This window comes from Chelonoidis abingdonii, chromosome 2 (assembly GCF_003597395.2).
Source record: "Chelonoidis abingdonii isolate Lonesome George chromosome 2, CheloAbing_2.0, whole genome shotgun sequence".
In the NCBI taxonomy this organism is placed as follows: domain Eukaryota; kingdom Metazoa; phylum Chordata; order Testudines; family Testudinidae; genus Chelonoidis; species Chelonoidis abingdonii.
Genome location: NC_133770.1, coordinates 110,017,024 through 110,032,036, shown reverse-complemented (window position 1 = coordinate 110,032,036; position 15,013 = coordinate 110,017,024). Strand labels below are relative to the sequence as shown.

At 41.1% G+C, this 15,013-nt stretch overlaps 1 protein-coding gene across 4 annotated transcripts in view; it reads left to right on the top strand.

The window, feature by feature from the left end:
* The window catches only part of COBL (cordon-bleu WH2 repeat protein), a 270,372-nt gene that overhangs the window by 248,846 nt on the left and 6,513 nt on the right, over positions 1–15,013 (top strand). For all 4 annotated transcript variants that reach the window (XM_032776585.2, XM_032776584.2, XM_032776586.2 and 1 more), the window contains 4 exons: positions 6,342–6,445; positions 7,766–9,801; positions 10,472–10,591; positions 12,687–12,941. In XM_032776585.2, the coding sequence (XP_032632476.1) occupies positions 6,342–6,445; positions 7,766–9,801; positions 10,472–10,591; positions 12,687–12,941 (2,515 nt within the window). The remainder of the gene's footprint in view (positions 1–6,341; positions 6,446–7,765; positions 9,802–10,471; positions 10,592–12,686; positions 12,942–15,013) is intronic.

The following is a 15,013-nucleotide window of genomic DNA, read 5'->3' as shown; positions in this document are numbered from 1 at the left end:
CGCACTGACTCCGGGGGCCGGGGGCGCCCTGGGCTGCGACGGCGGCGCACTGACCCGGGGGACACCTTGGGCTGCCGGCGGCAGGCAGCTGCTGCCGCCGGCAGCTCAGCCCCTCCAGCAGCAGCGGCTGCAACCATTTAAAAAAATTTGGGGGGGTGCCACTTTTTGGCACCCCCAAATCTTGGCACCCTAGGCAACTGCCTAGTTGGCCTAAATGGTTGCACCGGCCCTGCTTGTTTTGCAGCCATCCACATCTAATACTATATATCAAGCTTTCCATAACTCTTTGGAAATGCTCTTAATTCAGGATTGGGTTAATTTGATCATGTGCTAAAACCAAAGGAGTCGCTCTAAATATACTATAATGGCAGCATCTCTGACTGCAGTTATAGTGCCTTTAACTGTTTAAAAAGAAAAGCAGTATTTATGACTAGATGTTGCTGAGCTTTTTCTCTTCCCCCTTTGAATTAAACTTTCTCATAAAAGTCCTTTTTCTGTGGTGCTAATTTGACAAAATGCTCCTGTAACTTTCATTTTGTCTCCAGCTGAGTGACTGCAGAGGAATAATTATATGTTGGGACCTCAGCTCAGTGGAACATTAAAGTCAGTAGGTGAGCAGTTACTGCACCTCATCCTTTGCTCTTGCATGGATCTCTGCTAATCTACATAAGGAATATAGTGAGCAGGGTCCTGGAGCTATGCACATTTGCTCTTTCTACCTTGGCTAAAAACTCAGCAATGCTATAATTTTCAGCACCTCTTATTGTATGAGAAAAGCAACCTAAAGTTTATCATGTTCTTTCCCGAATGAAAAATAGCGTGTGAGAAAATGCCATTACTAATATTTATCCAGCATGTAAAACACAATATCAGAATAAATCTTATGTTTGTCTTGGATTCTAGCCAAAACAGAACTGTCAACAAAAGAAAAAGCTAAAGGGTAGGGAGGAAGGGTTTAAAAAGAAATTAAAGGCTCTTTTGTTTTCTTTTGCTAAAGACTGTCATGTGAAAAGTAGTTTTAAGCATATGTATATGTCACGTGAGCTACTGGAAACCAAGACACACACACTTGTATTTTGAAACCATGATAATTTCAAGAAAAGCCCTAATATTTGTATATGGACACTGGAAGGTTTTTTGTAGGGAGGAGAATTAATCTTGTTAGAATTAAGAAATGCACAAAAAATTGCACCTTCCCTGAAGCCTTATGCTTAAGAGAAAAATAATAATAGTACAGTACTTTCATTTCCAAAGCACTATACAAGCAACTGATTTTCGTTCTAACACTCCTGTGAGTTAGGTATTGTTATCTCAGTTTTACAACTAGGGAAATTGAGGCACAGAGATTAGGAAGCAAACAATACTCTGTCACTGCACAAGTGCACAGAGATATTGGGAAGAAATCCCTGCCCATTCTGTGCCTATTAAGGGAAGTAATAATTTAGCTGTAAGGGCCAAATCCAGCATCTTGGAAAGGCTCTTACTGATTTCAGTGAGAGATGGATTGGATTCTACACAACATCCCTGAGACCACACAGTGAGTCCATACTATAGCTAGAACTGTACCTCAAGACTTTCTGGTTCCTAGCCCCTGAGCACAATCCACTAGACTTTGTCTGTAATGCTACTTTCCTGTGTATTTTAGGAGACTGAATGAACACTGTGAGAATAAAACATGTTACTCCCAGGGGCACTCTGCGACAAAAAAATTAAAAATTCTCTGCCCTGAAAAAAAAATGGGTACAACATTTTAAAATTCTACATAATCATGTCAGTTTCAATTATTTTGGTAATTTATTTCAAAACACCTGTAAGCAAATATGTCTGTAACAATACAGATGCACACAAAAATTCCACCAGGAGTAGAGAGTTAAAGAAACCCCCTAAGACAAACCAGTTCCTGTTTCTCTGCTCCTTTCTCCCATCCCCTGAGCCTAGCCAGTGGGCCAGACACCCACAAGCCCTCCCCCACAGAGCCCAGCCGTGGTCCCTACCCCCAGCCAATATATCTAACCCCCTCCCCCAGCCCAGATATCCGCACCCTCCCGAAGCCAAGCCGTGAGGCTCCCCCCTTGCCCAGATACCTGCACCCCTTTCCCCTCAGAGCCCAGCTGTGCCCCCACAGCCCAGACACCCGCCTCTCTCTTCCCCCTCCCCCAAGCACAGGGATCCACAGGGAAAAACAGTCTGATGCTTGGTCCCCGGCTTGCACAGACTTTCCTGTGCACCATTCTCTCCTTCCCTCAGGGCATGCTGGGAACTGCAGCTGCCAGGAACCCTTTAGCTCCGCCTCATCCCCTCCGCAGTGTCTCTTAGAGGTGTGAGCTGGGCTCTGCCAGGTCCAGTGTCCCCTAATGGCTGCCAGCAGCACTGCAGCCTATTTCTGTGGGGGAAAGGAAATTCTGCCTGCACAACATTAATTTCTGCAAAATTCTGCATTGCACAGCGGCCTAGAATTCCCCCAGGAGTAATAAGGTATTTGAAGTCAGGGGAGGGATTATACATAAAACGGGAAGAAATAGTTTGGACTCTGGGGTCAAGAGGATGAGAGAACAAACAGCACATGACAGGTATTAATCATGAGGTTTAGATACTACGGTGATGAGCACAATATGAGAACCCACACATAACAGAACTCTCCACTGTGTGTGGATAACTGCTCCTTGCTTAGGCCTGGTCCAGCAAAGAGCTTAGATAGTTCGGTAACTTTTCTCAAATAATTAATTCCATTTACTTCATGTTTTTTGTAAGATTGAGACCTTGCGTCCTCTGGCTTCTGCACTGGAACGTTCACTTCTTCAGCCTGTAGATCAGATGAGGATGAACCTGTCTTTTCTTGCTCCCTTGCCTTTCCATAGGTCTGTTGACAAGAACATTCAAGTTAACATAAGCATTACAATGTGACTGATGAGTAACACATGTAGGGCCTGATCCCAGGTGGTGTTGAGCATCTTCAGCTCACACTGGCTTCGGTGGATGATCGGCACTTCCTAAGATCTGGCCCATTGTGTTGTTCAAGCAATGTATATATACTGTTTGCAGTCTGTTTCCTATATAACATTTGGTTTGTCAGTTCTTTCCGTCTGTATTTAAACAATAGATTTTGGTTATTGGATTTGATCCCAATTCAGCACGGCACTTAAACATTGCTTTCAGATGGACTTACATTCCTGCTTGCTTAAAGTTAAGCAGGTGTTAAAGCGCTATGTTTTAACTTGATTATTATTCAGCACATGGTCAAATGCTTTGCTGAGCTGATGTCTTCGGCAATGGCAAACATCTGAAAAATGTTCTGGGGCTTATTTATTTATGTATTGGCATAGACTGGGGGTTTGATTCTGATCTCATTTATACCAATTTACTTATATAACTTCAGGGGAGTTACTTCTGATTTATGCTGGTATAAGTGAGAGGAGAGTCAGGGTCAAGGAATTCATCTGTGCATTTCAGCACAGAGCTGCAGGAATGCTGACACAGTGAAATGAGAAAGTAGAGGTGAACTTTAAAAGACGTTGATTCTACGGATGTGATATTTTTATTCAGTTCATTCTGCAGTCAGTAGGGGAAACTTATATAACAAAATGGCGTAGAAAGTAAAATGTGTTGTAATAAGTTAATTAAGTCAACAGCAGAAACAGGAGAACAACCCCAAAAAATAATTCAGAGGTTTATTTCAAAGGGCAATAGCAAAAGGACTTTTTGCAGCCCAAGTTCAATAAACAAAAACAAAATGGCTTCAGGTAGATTCTCATAAGGACATAAGAGCGTAGGGTCAGACCATGATCCATCTTGCCCAGTATCCTGTCTCGTTTGGGCCCATATCAGAGCTTCATGGAGTATATACAGAACAAGGCAATTATGGAGTGATCAACCCCTGTCTTCCACTCCCAAATTCTGGTAGTCAGAGATTTAGGGTCACCCCAAACATGAAGTTGCTTCCCTGACCATTGATGGACCTACCCTCCATGAACTTATGCAGTTCTTTTTAAAAACTCAGTTATACTTTTGGCCTTCACAACATCACATGGCAATGAGTTCCACAAGTTAGTTGAGGAAATACTTTTTCACACTAGTTTGTATTAAACCTGCTATCTGTTTATTTCATTGGGTGACTCTTGGCTTTTGTGTTGTGTAAAAGGGTAAATAACACTTCTCTACTAACTTTTCCCGCACCATTTATGATATTATAGACCTCTATCACATCCCCCCCTTTAGTCGTTTCTTTTCTAAGCTGAAGAGTCCTAATTGTTTTCGTCTGTTGTTGTATGGAAGCTGTGCCATACCCTTAATCTTCTTTGTTGCCCTTCTCCCTTTTCCATTTCCATTGTATTCTTTTTGCGAAGGAGTGACCACAACTGGACACAGTATTAGAGGTGTGGATTTGTATAGTGGCATAATATTTTACGTCTTATTTTCTACCGCTTCTGAATGGTTCCTAACATTCTGTTATCCTTTTTGACCACAGCTGCACACTGAGCTGAACTTTTCAGAGAACTATACACGGTGATGCCCAAATCTCTCTCTTGAGTGATAACAACTAATTTAGACCTCACTGAAACTCAGAAGGCCTGTTTTGAGGAAGTGCTGAATGCCTATTAATTATAACTGCAGTTGAGGTTGCTTGGCACTCAGCAGTACTCTGCAGGATTGGGCTCCTGCAGTCTGACTCGAACACAGACAGTAACATTTAGACTTACATGATTTGCAGAACAGTTTTACTTGAAGCAGTACATTTTATTGTATTTTTAATATAAGGCGGCCTTCCAGAAGGAAGCATGTTCAAGGATGGATTTGAGTGAGAAGGTTCACACCATCAGGAACAGAAGGACAGGGAAAGAGTTTCAAGAATAAGACTGGGGCATGGAAGATGGCACAAAGATGGAAGAGGAGAATAGTATAAATTGAACATACAGGAAAGAGGCTTTGGAGGAGCATAGGTAGTGGGTGGGGGGAGCAAATGGAAACAGAGAAGATATGGAGAGGAGCTAGTTGTACAGTGCCTGGGTGAGGATAAGAAGTTTGACAGGCAAACAGAAGCTCGTGAAAGGATTTGAGAGTGGCTGGAGCAGGAAATTATTTTGTTGGTAACCTAAGCACAAGGGCAAATCCTAACTAGGATGTCACAGACTAGCAAGTTATGACTTAAAGTGAGGAATAAGAAGGAATAAACAAACTCCTAGGCCAGGGGTGGCCAACCTGAGAACGAGCCAGAATTTACCAGTGTACCTTGTCAAAGAGCCATAGTAATATGTCAACAGCCCCCCATCAGCTCCCTCCACTCCCGCTCCCAGCACCTCCCACCCACCGGTAGCCCTGCCAATAAGCGCCTCCCCCTCCCCCCCACACCTCCTGATCAGCTGTTTCCTGGCATGCAGGAGACTCTGGGGGCGGGGGGAGGAGCGAGGGCATGGCAGACTCAGGGGAGGGGGTGGGGTCTGTGGCAGAGCCAGAGGTTGAGCAGTGAGCACCCACTGGCCCATTGGAAAGTTGGTGCCTGTAGCTCCAGCCCCAGAGTCGGTGCCTATACAAGGAGCCACATATTAACTTCTAAAGAGCCACATGTGGCTCCAGAGCCACAGGTTGGACACACCTGTGCTAGGATGAAATCCTGGGTCCACTGATGTCAGTGGCAACATTCCCACTGACTTCAATGGGGTCAGGATTCCACCTCTAAGGAATAAAGATCTTGTCACACAAATATCACTGGTATTTTAAAAAAAAAGACAATTGAAGAAAATATGAGAACTGATTCCGATTTCACACTGATTTTAAACCATTGCATAACTTCATTGAAACCAGGGGTGTTACTGTTGATTACACTGTTATATTTGAGAGAATAATCAGGCTTATAATAAATATGATTAGAACTGTCTCCAAGGAGATTAATTACTCCTTTTTCCTCCCCTCAGAATGAAAAATGGATGTTTAACAGACCTTAATTGTATTTATTTTTAATTGCAATTCATATGTATGTATACTGTGTGCACAATACATGTAGCAGCCTGCTTTAAAATGACACAGATATGCAAACAATTTCCATTTGAGCACTCTCCTTTGTACAGACTTCACAGTGAAACCAAGCCATTTCTTTGTGACAAGCTTTATTAATCCTAATCTTTTGATCACCAGCACACTGAGAAACCACAAAGATCCCACAGCACAAAGATACTTTAATAAGCGACATGGTTGTATCAGTATGGTATGTGCCTGTAGCTCTGCATGGATTTTGTTCTTTGGGGGGGTGTGCTGCACATCTACAATGAAACCACAGGGGTTGAAATGAGAATGGATTTCAGAGTGACAATGCAAAAATAACCCCACCGTTTTTCTCTTTCAATTAGTAGCAGAGATGAAGAAACAACTGCAGCTAAGAATGACAATGAGGATGTATTCATTGTTGCAGGACTCCAACAGACTTTGGCTGAACTGGATGAAGATTTAGAAGGTAGGGAACTGTGTCAGCTACAGAAGTTGCAAGGCATGGCAAAAATATACAGAGTCAGTTTCTGTCCTGTGCATATGCAAGATTCTCATGGAAGTCACTGGGAGCTACACGTATATCTGTGAGCAAAATTTGATCCACACTATACATTTCTGCTACTCCAACCCATATTGTTTTGCTGCTAGATCAAATCAGTATCCTTAGACTGCTATTATCTATTTATCCAGTTATTTATATGTACATCACTGTATATGAGTGCCTGCTACCAGAAAGGTAGCACTTTATGGGCCACATTTTCTGCAGGCATATTTTCACGGACTTCCATGGAAGTAGAGAATTTGGCACTATGTTTGTGATCCATGTGCCATATGTAGTTTGCAACTTTGTAGCCGGATCCTATCATTTTACACCACACAAACTGCGTATATTCGTCAGGATCAAATGGAGAAGGGGAAATGTTTTCTGTGTGATATTTCAATTGCATTCCTAAATGTAGTTTAAAGTTAGAACTCTAAAATCCTGACCAGAATAGATAAAAAGAGACTAAATGTCATCACAAAGAAATACTCTGCTTCCTAACCACCTGTGATAAATCAAAATATCACACAATTATTTGTTTGATGCAAAATGATGTGAACCCTTCTTTAAACCTCATAATTTTGCAGCATCTTAGAATGATTATGATCTCATTTATGGGAGGTTTATACCTTTGCAAGGCCATTAAGTTGAGTGTAGTCACTCTTGATTTACACCAAAGTAATTGAAAGAAGAAATAAACCCCAATAGCTCCTTTCACAGTGAAATTGTTACATTCCTGGATGATGATGGGAGGGTGGGATGGTAGAAAAAGACATGTAACTTCAGTTTCTTTGTTGGCTTGCTTGAGGTAGTCTCTCAGACAGATTGTTTTTATTAACCATGTTTGAAAATCATAATTGAGAGATGTTTGCCATTTTTCTGAAATGCTCCTTTAGAACATTGCAGTGAAGTATTTGTCACTGAGACGTTAGTGAAATTTAAGATATTAACAATAGACTAAATTCTACCCTCAGCTACACATTTGAGATTCCCATTGGCCACATCAAGAGGTATGTATGCACAATAGGCTGATGGTAATCATCAACCAAACAGTAAAATGTATGCAGATACTGTTTTTTCTTACCACAGGAACACGTATGGAAACTTGTGAACAGGTATGTCATAAGTTATGTAAGTGTGATCAGAATCCTGATTTGTTGAGTGTCTAAACCATCTTTGAGTAATTGACAGTGATGTTGCACGTATCTGACCAATTTGTGAAAATTTTTGTTTATCTTTTTGCAGCAATGGAAGGTATACATTATGAAGCAGATAATGACTCTGTATCAAACCACACAAATGGGACATCCAGCCCGCATTTCAGCGATGCAGACACTGCTCAAGATGCTGCCTTTGTTGTTCCAGTAACAATTATAGATGAGATTCTGGATATTAACGCAGTAGGTCCAACTGAAGATGAAGAGAATGTATTACTCCCTAACGCAGATGATGAAGATATCTCAGCTGATTCCATTAATTTAGGGAACTTTACAGACAATAACAGTGCAGGGTCTTTTGATAAAAAACATGTGGATGGTGGATCTCAGAGTATATCGATGGACTTAATTCACCAACAGTCCTCTGACGATGTATCTAAACCCCTACCCGTAGAACAGAGGCAAGAGATGTTTGAATCTCTTACATCCTCGTTTGAAAAGAGAAATGAAAACAACCTGGGACTGGAAAACACCTATAAAAATGGTGTTAGTTCTGAGGAATGCAAATCCATGCTAATTTCTTCTCACCTCAAGCCTAAGACTCAAATCCACATAGCAAGAGAGAAAACAAATCCATTTAGTGAACAAAATAGTCAGGAAAGATTCTTGAACAAAATGAAAACAGAATTGGAATTCAAGCCCTCATCAACCAAAAGAACTGAAGAGAAAGAAGATATCCTGTCACCACCTTTGTGGGGTCATCGTGCCCCTAGTTCTGTAACAAGCTATGAACCTAAAGTAGGTCTGACAACCTTTAAAGTTGTCCCTCCCAAACCTGAAATAAAATACTTCGAAAGAGGTAATTCCTTCTCCACTGGTGCCATTAAGATAGATGACCTAGGCAACCTGATGATTCCAAATGCTGATAAGAAGAACATGTCAGATATTTCTTCCAGTGAAACTGAGGAACCTCTTATTGGGAGAATAAAGGAATTCTGGAGGTCAAACTCTTCAGGAAAACAATCTGACAGTTCTGTAGAACATAATTCTAAAAAGCCAATAGTCAATGTGAGCGCCAAACCCTTTAATTCAAAATCTGAAAGCAAACCTGTCTCTCTAACAGATCCAAAACCTATACCATCGCAACCAGTTACTTCAAATATGGCTGAAAGGCATTTGGATCTCGAAAGAATCAAACCACCTGTGCCAGCCACACAGTCTCAGGTAAAAACATCAGTGTCCCCAACAATTACCAAGGATAAGACAGAGTTCCCATTTCTAAAGCCTTATAAAAGAACTTCAAGCCATTATGTTGCCTCTGCCATTGCAAAACGCCTAGATCCACTTACGTTTAAGACTGATTTGATGGAGAAGCCTGATAAAGAGGAGAATAATCGTGAAGAAAAATTGATAAAAACTGGAACAGAACCTTTCCCCAAAGGATGCATTATTATGGCCAAAAACAGCCCTATGGAAATAAAACCAGCAGAAACGAGAGACTCTTATTCAAATATTTTTACTTGCAGTCACACAACATCAAATAGCAGGTTGACGTTTGGTGATAATTCTGCTGTGAAAAACAAAGCAATGAACATCAGGTTACTGAATCAGACAACCCCTGTAGGTTTCTATAAACGGAGTATCAGTGTACCAGCTAAACCTTCTTCAAAGGATAACAGGACTGCAGAAGGCGATCACAGTTTTAACAGCAAACATAGTATAGTTGATAAAAACACACATCCTTTCTCTGATCAGAAATGTGAGAAGACAGACCATACTAATTCTTCTTCATTGTTTACATCACCTGATCTCCCAGCACCTACGTCCTCTTCCAGCTCATTGTTGAGGCCCACTAAATGGCATCCTGCTAACAATATACAAACTAATTCTTCAGAAGCATTGTCGAAGCTAAATATTACGCCTGTGAATAATCACGTCATTTCTCAAAGGGATGAGAAGCCTGACAGTATAAATAAATCTGAAGTCACGGTACAGACCGATATCTTTGGGCCAAAGAAGAAGTTTAAACCCATTGTCCAGAAACCAGTTCCAAAAGATACATCTCTGCACAGCACTTTAATGGAAGCCATTCAGACTGCAGGAGGAAAGGAAAAACTCCGAAAGGTAAAGTGGAGACTTCATTTAGGCCACGGAAACTGGAGAAAGCCTGTATTCACTGGAGTAGACAGCAGCCTATTTTATAATTGGTACTCTTGCTGATGAGCCATAGTACACGTAGTATTTAAAAAATTTATAGTAGCAAAATTCAGAACCAGGCCACTTGTTATTCCGCACGTAGTGTACATTGTTATGAAACAGCATAGCCACTTGCACTAGTTAGAATAACCAGAGGAATACAGCTGTACAGTATAAAGAGAGGAGTAATTGAGGTTAACCTAAAAGCCTAACCTGTATTCCTGAAAGTTATATAAACATTGGAATGTGCAGTATATAGGAAACATTTAGCTACACGTCAGTGAAAGATATACAGTTACTTTATATCATCAAGATTTATTATTTGTTAACTGCTGATACTGTGCTTGGTGTTCTGCACAGTACACAGAGGGCTTGATTCTGCATTCCTTTTTAACTCAGTGGGACCACTTGCTTGAGTAAGCAGTATGCATTATGATTAAGGGCTGCAGAATCAGGCCCAAAGGAAGCAAAGCTGCCTGACCCACAGAGCTTAAAATACAGATGTGTGCTCCGAACAATTTTAATAAAGTGTTTTCAAACTACCTTTAAGCAAATATCTAATAATAACTTGATGGTGTCTATTTTGTTCATACTCTAGAGTTCAGACAGCATGATAAATGGAAGTCAGAAGAAATCCTCATATGCTGAGCCAGAGAATGAGCATTCAGCCCTGCTGGCGGCAATCAGAGGCCACAGTGGCACCTCAGGACTAAAAAAAGTAAGAAATAAATAAATACGTTCAGTGCTCTTCTCATTGGTTGTTCCTACTGAATGTGCTGGGTGCACGATAATCTAGAGTGATGCAAAATAATTTGTATTGCAACAAGAAGACCTTAGAAAAAATTATGACAGCACAGGACAGGACTGTAATGTTTACATGATGGGCCAAATTCTGCACTCAGCTATAGAACTTCATTGACTTCACTAGAGTTGTACACTTGTAGCTGAAAGCAAAACATCTTTAATGTGATGGCTAACATTAAATCAAGGTAAACCCAAATTAGTTTAATATGGGACTGCACACTCCAGATACTTAACCCAACAATCTTCAGTTTGACATTTGCACAGGATTAGACATTACGGATAAGCTGTTCATGGTATGAATATGGAGTTTGCACCCCACCTAACTTATGTGTCAACATACCCCACAAATCTACCTACTAGATATATATGCATGCAAATACTTGATTTCCACATGCACACTCTGTTTATGGTCATTAGTTAGATGCATGCAATGTATACATGCAACTGTATGCAACTAACTAAAAATCTGACTTATTTCCCCACAGCTAGATGATTCCTTCTGTTGGAAGAATGTATCTAACCATTAAGGCATCTCTTATTTTTAATAGCCAGAGTCTGAATTGCTCTAATATGAACCTTCACTCAGTTCAATGGCCCAGCCAAGGAAGTGTATTGGGCAAGAAGTGTCCCATCTCCCTGATGCAGTGACTCAAACCATTACCAACTATCCACACAGCTGGGGATCACTGGATGTCTACCAACCACATAATGTCCCTGTTCTTCTCTATGTTACTCCATTATCCTCAAAGCAACTGTGAATGCTTCATTACTCTTGGGGCAGATAGAATAGACAGCTTCCTCTGATACTGACATCCCACAACACAGTATGTTACCAGAGGCAGAGAAAGAGCAGCCTGGCACACAGCTATTTCAGGACTGACAAAGGCAAAGGCCATGTTTGCACGCACACACGCTACTGAACTGCATAGTGTACTGCTTGGGCATAGCTGAGAATCCGTGTGAAGGAAGTTCTGAAAATAAATTGTTGTATCAGAGAGACACTTTCAAATTCTCTTCTCCAGTAAAGAAGAGTGTCTTTTTGCATTATTTTTAAGGAACCATCCATCACTTTTTCACACAATGTGGCCTGTGCTAATTAATGCAATGCATATGTATCGTAGTAGACAGAGTATCAGGTTGGAAGGGACCTCAGGAGGTCATCTAGTCCAACCTCCTGCTCAAAGCAGGCAGGACCAATCCCCAGACAGATTTTGGCCCCACATTCCTAAATGTCCCCCTCAAGGATTGAGCTCACAATCTTGGGTTCAGTAGGCTAATACTCAAACCACTGAGCTATCTCTCCACCCGGGAATGGAGTATAAGGTCTTGCGAGTTCTTGTTCTGCTATTTGCTCCCTCTTTGGCCTTAGATAATTCACATGCCACTCTCTGCCTCAATTTCCCCATCTATGAAATGGGGATAAAAATATTTACTTTGTATGCCCACATTTGTCCTGTGAGGATAAATTTGTTAATGTTTGCCAAACACTTGGAGGATAAATAAATTCTTGACATTTATGACATTATCATTATTATTAATAGGTATTAGGCATATTGTTTAAGACAAAAGGCTGTTGAAAAAAGCACAAGCAAGCTCCCCACCAGGTTGTTTATGTTAGAGCAGGCTTCTGCACATATAATCCATGCAGCAGTTTTAGGTTAAGGAATTCCAAAGTAACCCAAACTCACACCAAGTCCAGCTGTCAGCCTTTTACCTTACACTAAAAGAAGAGTTACAGGATGCTAGAGTTCACAGTAAGTAAAGATAGAGTTTCTGAGACACAGTCAATGCCAAGTCCTTGGTCCTGGTAATCAGCCCAGTTGAGTGATGTGAGAGAGTAGTAACAGATGTTTAAACCAATGAGTAAACAAAAGTTCTACGTGTTTTATATCAGTTGAGCAAACTGAAGTTGGGAATGGTGAAATAAAAGTGTTCATCAAGTGTCAAATAAGTACAATTTAATGTTATGCCAGTTATTAACTATTCATGTTCAACTGTCTCGTTGGTAGATCTCATCATCGGCCTCTGAAGAGCTGCAGAGCTTCAGAAATGCAGAACTGTCCTTGCAAACTAAAGAAGCCTGTCAGGCAGAGCAACTTTGGATCCCCCCTCCACCTGTCCTGCCGCCGCCACCACCTCCTCCCAGCCACAAGTCAATGACAGCTCCTAAATTTCCTGTCACTGCTACAAGTAACCCTGGGGAAGCAAGAGAGGCCCTAATGGAGGCTATTCGCTCTGGCGCTGGAGCAGCAAGGTTAAGAAAGGTAAACATGCTCATCAATAATTTCAGCCTTTTTGCTGAAACAAGCTGAGGTTGCAGTGCTGCCCTGGGAGCAGTTTGCAAGTTGTACTAGCTATGGTTTTTTTTCTTTCTTTTTGCCAACTTAAAGAGATACGTACCATGTTTTCTTTAACTGCAATGGAAAGATTAGTACTGCATCTCAAGTCTTTGGACATTGGAACACATCACCTCATGTGTGGTTTTCTTCGTGTGAGAGTAAAATTTGCATACATATTTTTCTTTTGAAGAGGAATATTAAGAACATTAATTTTAAAAAATCATAGAATTTGGATGACCTCTTCCATTATATTCTGACAAATAAATAATAATTCCTCTGAACAAACAGGACCTAGAATAAGCCAGAATTAGGCACATCTACCTTTTCTCTAGCTCTTTCCAAAAAACTTGCATCTAAGCAATTTAGGGATAAATATTCACCTTTAATTCCAATAGCATATCATAAATTTTGGGACCCAGTGCATTTGCCCAGTCAGTCACCCTCAAGGCTGACTGTGGATCAGATTGTGAGGCCTAATATTCTTGACAGTGTCCCTTTTATGATATGCCAGATTTTTACTAATACATTCCATATCTCTTCTAAATTGTAGTTCTACATAAACCTTGTGAAGAAAATGAAACTCAGCCACCCAGTATGCAAGTATGTGCACACAGCGCACATGGTGATTTCCAGACTTTCACACTGGTGTGAGTCAGGAATAACTCCTCTGAAGTTAATAGAATTATACCAGTTCAAAGTTCATATGAGATAAGTTTCAGGCCCTGTGGGTTTCATTCTAGTTTTAGTTGTACAAATGCAACTCCCAAGGGGCCAAATATTGCTCTGAGTTACAGTGATGTATTTTGGAGTCACTGTATTAAACTCTTTGAGCCAGATTCTATTGTCAAACTGAGTTACTCCCAATTTACACAAATGATGGTGAGAACAGATTCAGGCCCATTGGCTTCAGTGGCTTTATTCCAGAATTCACTCAGTAACTGAGAATGGACTTTAGCCCATGGACTTTTGGGTATTTGCAAGCACAGATGGAGTTTTCTCACCTTGGGACTCCACTGATGCAAACCATAAACGCATAAATATCATTTAGCCTTGTCCATTTTCCCTTTATAAAACAAACTGAGCAATATTATCAACCAATTGATACTATAGCTATAAAAGATCTAATTTCTTATAAAGTACAACTCTTACAGAGTTATTACTCATTACACAAACAAGTAGTGTTTCAGGGAACCTCTAGGGGTCCAACTTCAGCATGCTAAAATAAACCAATTTGTGCAGTTATTTTGTATGTGTAAAATTACACATAATAAGCTCTCTTAGGTATGTATAAGGCACCTATCACTTTGGTGTAAACCAGGAGTCAGCAACTTCTGGCACACGGCTCGCCAGGGTAAGCACCCTGGCGGGCCGGGCCAGTTTGTTTACCTGCCAGGTCAGCAGGTTTGGCAGATCGTGACTCCCACTGCCCGCAGTTCACTGCCCCAGGCCAGTGGGGGTGGCAGGAAGCGATGTGGGCTGAGGGATGTGCTGGCCGCGTCTTCCCTCCACCCCCATTGGCCTAGGAAGGCAAACTGCAGCCAGTGGGAGCCACAGTTGGCCAAAGCTGCCGATGCGACAGGTAAACAAACTGGCCCGGCCCGCCAGGGTGCTTACCCTGGCGAGCCGTGTGCCAGAGGTTGCCGACCCCGATGTAAACCATCTAACAATGTTATGAAGAAGCAAAAGACTTCAGAACAAATGGTGCTTTCTCTCTTTGTTCCACTCGCTTACAGAAAAATGTTGATTTAGATCTTCTGGTATATTTTATGTATTATTGTTTGTTTATTTATCCATGCTATTCCTGAAGAAATACTTTCTAGCAACAATGGGTTTTACACATTGGTGCGATCAGGATTGGTGTTGTACTCAAAGTACTATACGGGATCTTTTCAGGGGGATTAAGGCAAAACGCCACATTTATTAGTAATACAGGTATTAATTAATACTCTATCATATGCATATGATATATTACAGTCATGCATTCACACACACACACA